General features: G+C 34.6%; 1 protein-coding gene across 1 annotated transcript; it reads left to right on the plus strand.

The window, feature by feature from the left end:
• The first annotated feature begins 4,608 nt into the window (after positions 1–4,608).
• On the plus strand, positions 4,609–5,283 carry LOC120203393 (dirigent protein 4-like). Its single transcript, XM_039203697.1, has one exon. The coding sequence runs from the start codon at positions 4,670–4,672 to the stop codon at positions 5,243–5,245; it is 576 nt and encodes a 191-aa protein (XP_039059628.1). The 5' UTR covers positions 4,609–4,669; the 3' UTR covers positions 5,246–5,283.
• Positions 5,284–8,634: the final 3,351 nt, after the last annotated feature.

Consider the following 8,634-nt stretch of genomic DNA (forward strand, 5'->3'; position numbering starts at 1 on the left):
TCAAGAGATTTTGTGACATTATATCTACATCTACATTTATCAAAGATGATAGATTCTCTAATTTGAAGAAGAAAGATTTATTGGGTTTCTACAACTGAAGAAATACTCAGTTCACCAATCTGAAATCAAATAACTTAACATTCATGCATCATATTTAGGCATTTGCAAAAATAGGTGCATTTTCATTCATTCTCATCCATGTTGAAATTCGACATGAATTTCAAAGGTTTTAGCAAAGATTCAAATCCATCATTTGAAGATCAGCTTTTCTAGAAAAAGTTCATAATGAGAAGAACTCATTTGAAGAAGGAAGAAGAAGTTCATAATGAGAAGAATTTGTTCAACCTTTTGTTTAAATTTATCATTTGACGGATTAACATTGAAGGTAGAGTTCATAATGAGAAGAACTCATCTGAAGAAGGAAGAAGAAGTTCATAATGAGAAGAATTTGTTCAACCTTTTGCTCAAATCCATCATTTGAAGATCAGCTTTTCCAGAAAAAGTTCATAATGAGAAGAACTCATCTGAAGAAGGAAGAAGAAGTTCATAATGAGAAGAATTTGTTCAACCTTTTGTTTAAATTTATCATTTGACGGAATAACATTGAAGGTAGAGTTCATAATGAGAAGAACTCATCTGAAGAAGGAAGAAGAAGTTCATAATGAGAAGAATTTGTTCAACCTTTTGCTCAAATCCATCATTTGAAGATCAGCTTTTCCAGAAAAAGTTCATAATGAGAAGAACTCATCTGAAGAAGGAAGAAGAAGTTCATAATGAGAAGAATTTGTTCAACCTTTTGTTTAAATTCATCATTTGATGGATTAACATTGCCAAGTAGAGTTCATAATGAGAAGAACTCATCTGAAGAAGGAAGAAGAAGTTCATAATGAGAAGAATTTGTTCAACCTTTTGCTCAAATCCATCACTTGATGGATCAGCTTTTCCAGTTTGAGTTCATAATGAGAAGAACTCATCTGAAGAAGGAAGAAGAAGTTCATAATGAGAAGAATTTGTTCAACTTTTTGCTCAAATCCATCACTTGATGGATCAGTTTTTCCAGAGAAGTTCATAATGAGAAGAACTCATCATCTGAAGAAGAAAAAGTTCACAATGAGAAGAGCTTATTCAACCTTTTTGCATAATTTTATCACAGCATCAACCTTTCCAGAGAAAGTTCATAATGAGAAGAATTCATCTGAAAAAGAAAGAAGAAGTTCATAATGAGAAGAGCTTATTCAACCTTTTGAATAACTCTATCACAGAAGGAAATAGGTCAACATCATCCCCAGCAGAAAGTTCATAATGAGAAGAACTCATCTGAAGAAAAAGAAGAATTTATCATAATCAAGTGAAGCCAAATGGATAAAAAAAAATTATTATCTTTTCGTCTTTGCCCTATTCTTGTTAATACAATAATGAGCAAAGAGGGGCAGCTGAAGATACTAAATTTTTTTTACCCATTTTATTATTATTATAATTATTATTATAATTATTATTATTATAATTATTATAATTATTATTATTATTAAAAAAAAAATAATTACAAACAGGCCCATATTATCTGGCCCATTACAAATGGCCCAACTAAACCCTAACAGATTAGGGTTTGATCTAACCCTAGCTGCCTCATCATCTCAGCCGTTGGATCTTAGAGATCCAACGGCCCACACTCCTCCAGATGCAAAACCTAGGGTATGATACCCTAGGGCCACGCGGCCACCGCAGCTACTCCCACCATCTCTACCGCTGCCACGTCTCGTCGGAAGCTTCCAGAAGCGCCACTCCAGCCGCACACATGTCGCCCCAATGGTGAGTCACCACTGGGAGTCTGGTGACTCACCAGACTCCACTCTTTTACCCGGTCCGATGGCCACACCGGTGATGGCTATAAAGCAATCACCCAATCTGCAAAGAAAAGAAACCCAACAGACCCCAGAGAGACAAAACCGAGAGCAAAGATACAAAAATAGAGACCAACTCACAACAACCAGCAACCAAAAACAAAAGAAAAGGAAGGAGAGAAGCTTACCGAGGAAGCCACGACCACCGGACCTCTTCAAACGTCACCAAAACCTTCAAAAATCGAAGGTACTTTCTTAGATTTGCCCCGATTGGGAGCTTTTTAAAAGAAAGGAACACCAGAACCGTCATTAGGACGGTCCGATCTACATAGTGGTGTAAAAATAAATTTTTTCGGCCACCGGATGCGGTGGCCGGCGGTGAGAATCACGGCGGCAGACGGCTGCCGCCCGGTGACCGGCTTCCCTCCGGTGAGGGAAGCCAGAGAGAGGCGAGAGAATTCTTTTCTCTCTCAGTTAGAGAGAGAAGAGAAAGGAAAGAAATGAAGATGCTGGCCCTTCGGGCCAGCCGTTTGGGGGATATATACCCCTTCCCAAACGACGTCGTTTAGGGAAGGGGTATGTCCGTAATTTCCTTTTGGCTAAACCCTTTCCGCAGCTATCTTAATTTTGTAATATTCCATTTTAGTCACTAAAATCAAATCTTAAATGTTTTAATTTGATCTTTTAATTTTGTTTATCTTATATTTTAATCACTAATCTGTTTATATAAATATTTTAGGAAAATTACTTATTTAGTCTGTTAATTTTAATAATTAATATTTTAATCATGAGTATATATTTTTAATTTATTTTAATCTGATATTTGAATTTTATATAAGTTTATTTTAGTCACTAAATTAATAAATAAGGAAAATAGCATGATTAATCCCTATAATTTTAAATAATTAATTAAGATTAAGTATTTAATTTTAATTTTATTATAATTTATTCACTAATTTTAAATATTTTCATTTATTTTACTGCTTTTAAATATATAATTGTATTTTTATTGTTTTAATTTTACTTGTTAATATATTTGAATATTTTTTTATTATATAGTCATATAAATATATATAATAAATAATATTTAATATTTTTTTATAAATTATTTTAATATTTATTTACTTATTTTTCAATATCAAAGAAAATGGCAGTCTTAATACAACTGGATGTCTTATTCTGGTATTTTAAAATTAAATATTATAAAAAAAATTAATATATATCGAAGAAAAGAGCTGTCTTAAGGTACCTAGAAGTCCTTTTCTGATATATTTTTAAATAAATAAATATTTTATTTATAAATATATAAATTAATATTTTTTTCGAAATAATAAGATTATAAATTAAATATATTTTGAATTTTTAAATTTCTAATAATAGAGACAATTTATAATTAAAAAGTACCAATTTTGGGCGTTGTAGGGGTGCTAATCCTTCCCTAAACGTAACCGACCACGAATCCCTTTTTATTATTAAAAAGAAAGAATTTTTGGTTATAAACGCAGATCAGTTCATCTTTTAACTGATGTTTTCTTAAAAACTCTGTTAAAAAATAATTTTTAGGTATTCGACCTACCTGACCCAAAAGGCCGATGGCGACTCCCAAATTATTTTCAAAACCATTTATTCACATCAATTTTCCAGTCAAGTAAATATTTCGTGCCCGGCCGAAAATCGGTTACGACACATATTCATTCACATTTGATTGTGATTGTCCTATGATTACATAATGATAGCATATTCTTCGCCTCTTTGGTTCTATCTTCAATTCTAATTTACAATACTTCACTCTTTCACTTTTTTTTGCAGTCAAAATTACCTTGTAAAGCTTTTGTTTCCGAGAAGCATGATTCATCTGGCTGTGGTGTAGAGAAGAAAGATGCTTCATCCCGAGAAAGTGAAATTTCAAAATCAACTTCAAGCTGTGATGCAGATGATATGACAAAAGCAGCCTCAGAGTTCACCATCTTAGGTGTTATTTTAGATATACGCTTTGTTTATTCTAGTAAACAATGTTGAACTACATTATATTTTCACTTTAATGTAAATTGTGATTTATTATTATGGATTTCTAGTTTGTTGTTATGGATTTCAAGTTTTTTGTTATGAATTTCAATTTAGATATATGGATTTCAAAATGTAAACTTTAATTTTAAAGAGCAGGGAAGGGCGTTTGAAAAATAAGTTTTAATTAGCGGTGATTGTATAACAAAATACCACTAAATACATAGTCAATACCAGCGTTTGTAAAACAAAACAACACTAAAGTTGAAGCGACACTTTATAGAAAGTGCCACTATATACGAAGTCAATAGCGGTGTTTTACATTCATAAACGCCACTATATGTCATAACATTTAGCGGCAATTTTGGGAACAAACACCACTAAATAAAAGATAAAAAGCGACGTTTCTATAAACGCCTAGTGGCGTTTGATGTTCACAAATGCAGCAAACTTTTGCGATGTTTGTTTTTGCGCCAGAAAGATTTTTAGCAGCGCTTAAAAATGCCACTATATAACTATAAAACGCCTCTAAAAACATATTTTCCTGTAGTGAACAGTAAAAATATTTTGATTTAAATGAGTTGATTAGTCAAAATATATGTTAATTATTCATGTTAGTCAACTTAGTTTTTTGCAAAAAGTTTCGAAGTATATAACAAAGTATTTAAGGGCTTCTTTGGCCTTGACAAAGTCTAAAGTATTACAGTTTAAGGTTTTTAATGTTTTTCCAACACTAGTGTTTCGAATTCTATATAAAGCCCTGCAGTGTACAACAAGCAGCACAAAACCAAATATTATTCAGGTAAACATATTGAGAAAGAAAGATGGAGAAACACGTTATAATAGTTGCATCCGCAATAATATTTTGCCTCGCCACAGTACCAGTCTATGGCCAATACTACTCCGAAACTGTTACGCCACCGCATCGGCCGGAGAAGATGACCCGGCTCCACTTCTTCTTCCACGACATCCTCAGTGGCAGCAACCCTGGCGCGGTCCCAATAGCCCTTCCTAACACCACCAACCCGGGCCTATACCTCACCTTGGTTGCAATGGATGATCCCCTGACCGTGGGGCCTGATCAAACATTGACGAGAATCGGAAACGCCCAAGGGCTCTATGTATGGACCGGTAAAGACCCTACGCAGTTCGGTGCAGTTTTGTACACCGATTTCGCGTTTACTAGCGGGAAGTTTAACGGGAGCTCGTTCAGCTTGTTCTCGCGATTCCCGATCACGGAAATCGCTCGTGCGAAGGAAGAAGTTGTTGAAATGGCGATCGTGGGAGGGAGAGGTGCGTTTAGGATGGCCAGAGGGTATGCTCTTACTCGGGGAACTTATGTAAACCAATTTAATGGGGATGCTGGTCTCGAGTTCAATGTTACTTTGTACCATTACTAAACCAGGCATCAATAATTGTTGTAATTCTGTGAATTAGAATTGGGGAAATAAAGCCATGATCCGATCTTCATTGTAACAATTTATCCTGTTTTGCCGAATACTTAATGGTATATAATATAAATACATATACAAATTAATCTGAACTTTATATAGAATCCAATACGCAAAGGATATAGAACTTTATATGTATTGAACAAATTGCTTTCGTGCATTACGTGTACTAAGCGCTGAGAGATGATGGGGTTGACCTTAGGAAGGAAAAAAGAGTTAAGTCACCGTCCGCGAGGAGCTTTTAATAATTCCAAGGGATTGATTATACAAACAAAGATAAATAAAATAGGGTTATTAATATTATACAAGATATCACTGAAAACGTACCGTTGAACTAGAAAAAGATTATTAAATCGTTAACGGCGATTTGAAGGGATTAATTAGACAAATAAGGATAAAAATATATATATTTATATTTTTTTGACCCCTTAAAAGATTTATATAATATATTATTAAATGTAATTGCCCAAAAGAAAGTATGTTTTACTTTGAAACTTAGAAACCACTTAAATATTATTTATTGGAAAGATGTATTTACTTTTTATATTAATATTTTAATTTTAAATGAATGAAAATCTATTCTTCTTTGTTATTTTTTTATTTCAATATACAAAAATTTCTTTGTGCGTGTGTTTTTGGTTTAGTTGGTTTTTATGAGTTGAAAACTTCAATTAAGTTATCAAGCATTTTATTTATGTTGAACGTAAGCTTTTTTTAAAAATATTTTTCATTTCAATTTATATTTATGGTTTTACTTTGAATATAAATAGAAAGTTAAAAATTTATTGATTAATTTTCATATTATGTTAATTTATTATAAAATTAAATTAACATATTTTTATGGTTATATTTTATAGGTTGTGTTAAATTATGAGCAAACAAAAAGATTTGATTCTTTTTTTTATATAAAAAAAATAGTGATAATATAGAAAGTAGTATGTCATCGAAAACTGCAAGGCTTGAGTATCAGAGTTGTAGTCAATCTCCTCTTAAGTCTCCGGTTGTTTAAGTTGAAGACGTTAATCTTCTGTTTATAAAATGTGATCTTTGGTTACTTCTTTGGCTTATTTAATGACGGTGCCTCTCCCAGTAGAGATAGTATCGTTGATGGGTCAGCCGACCATCATACTACGGCTAATGATTGCCCTACAAGTAGGATTGGGTTTGAGGAAGTCAAAATGGCTATTAGAAATATGGAGCTGTCGGTCAAGATCAAATTCTTATCACTGTGTGGTTGGCCCTAGGAGAAGAGGCTGTTAAGTGGTTAACCAACATCTTTAATATTATATTAGAGACTGCCAAGATGCCAGAGGAGTAGAGAGAGTCTACGGTGATACCAATCTATAAGAATAAAGGAGATCCCCAATGTTGTGGTAACTACAGAGATATTAAACTACTCAGCCATACCATGAAGCTATGGGAAAGGGTGATAGAGGCTAGGTTGAGACAGGTTACTAGGGTTTCGGAAAACCAATTTGGATTTATGCCAGGCAGGTCTACTACAAAGGCAATTCATCTACTTCGACGGCTTATGGAGAAATATAGGGGAAAAATAGAGATCTTCACATGACGTTCATTGACCTTAAGAAGGCGTATGATAAAGTTCCCCGCGATACGATCTGGAAGACCTTGAAATCGAGACGAATCCCAACTGCTTATATCCGAGCGATTCGTGATATGTACTGTAGATCTACTACATTCATCAGGATACAGTTGGCGACACCGAGGCTTTCCCAGTGGAAATCAGACTCCACCAGGGGTCGACTCTTAGCCCTTACATCTTCGGCTTGATTATGGACGACATCTTTTGTACGACACCAGACGGGGTTCCATGGTGTATGCTTTTTGCTGACGACATTGTCCTAGTTGCTGAAACAAAAACTGAGCTAAATAGTAGACTGGCTGCCTGGAAGACTACTTTGGAAGAAAAAGGTCTAAGGATCAATATTGAAAAGACTGAGTATTTATGTTCAAACTTCAGTGGGAACCAAAACGATGAAGATGAAGAAGTATGCATAGAAGGACACGTTCTCCCATCAAATGATTGTTTCAAGTACCTAGGGTCTATGATACATAAAGATGGGGGTGTGGATGATGACGTTACACACCGTATTAAGGCAGGATGGCTAAAGTGGAGGGCTGCTACTGAAGTTTTGTGTGACAAGAAGGTGCCTCTAAAACTTAAGGGAAAATTTTATAGAATGACAACAAGACCAGCGCTACTGTATAGATCAGAATGTTGGGCATTCAAGAAGGATCACGTAAGGAGGATAAAGGCCGCAGAAATGAGAATGCTTCGATGGGCATATGGTAGGACTCTGTGGGATATGACACCAAAATCTGCTATTAGGATGTCCTTGGGGGTGGTGCCTGTATCCGAAAAATTGAGGGAGGGAAGACTATGGTGGTTTGGACATGTCCTTAGGTGACAACCGTCGGATGCAGTCATGAGGGTAGAGTCAATTACAATCGACGGTGCCAGAAGGAGAGGACGACCAAGGCGGAAGTAGGAAGATTGCTTGAGATTTGATTTGAAGGATTTAGACCTTACCGAGGACATGACCTCTGATAGGAAATTATGGAGACTTAAGACCAGGATAGCCGAGTAGTGCGGGTCACATCCGTAGGGTGTATCATCTCTGTCTTCTTTTAATTACTTTGTAGTAATTTACATGACTTCTACTTTTTATATGTTTATGTCAATGGAAATTATGGAGTCTTAGAACTAGGGTAGCGGAGTAGTGTTGCCTTTGTTTAGGTTTTAACCCATTTTATTTATTCCTTCTCGTAGCTTGCTATCGTTGGCTTCTGTGTATCCTTCTCTTCATGTTTCCTCTTTTTAAATTTTGTCGGTTCTTACGTTTCTGTCTATTGCAAAGATTCTTATGCAGGTATTTATTTGCAGGGATTACTTCCCATTTACAGACGCGCATATTGAAGACTGCATTATTAACACTGTTCAACTATGTATTTATTTATGTAACTATACATGCATTGCATTTTATCTTTATTTTTAATTTTCTGAATGTTGGAGGTCTTCCACGGAAGCTGCTTTCAACCTGGCGTTGGGGCAGCCTACTACCATACCTCCCCCTTACCCATTGTATGTGGGAATAGGGTTTTGTTGTTGTTGGTGTTGTCGTCTTTTATAGTATGATATTTTAATTAATAAGTACAAATTTTTAAATAACCCCAACAAAAATTGTCGAGTTTAGCCACCGGGACTATGAATTATATAGTAAGCTTTGAAATAAAAATTAATAATTTTATATCCAAGACCGAAGATTTTCCACCATATTTGATTTAAATTCAACCTACGAATTATTTTATTTGTAGTC

This window comes from Hibiscus syriacus, unplaced genomic scaffold, assembly GCF_006381635.1.
Source record: "Hibiscus syriacus cultivar Baekdansim isolate YM2019G1 unplaced genomic scaffold, ASM638163v2 tig00009942_pilon, whole genome shotgun sequence".
NCBI classification, from domain to species: Eukaryota; Viridiplantae; Streptophyta; class Magnoliopsida; order Malvales; family Malvaceae; genus Hibiscus; species Hibiscus syriacus.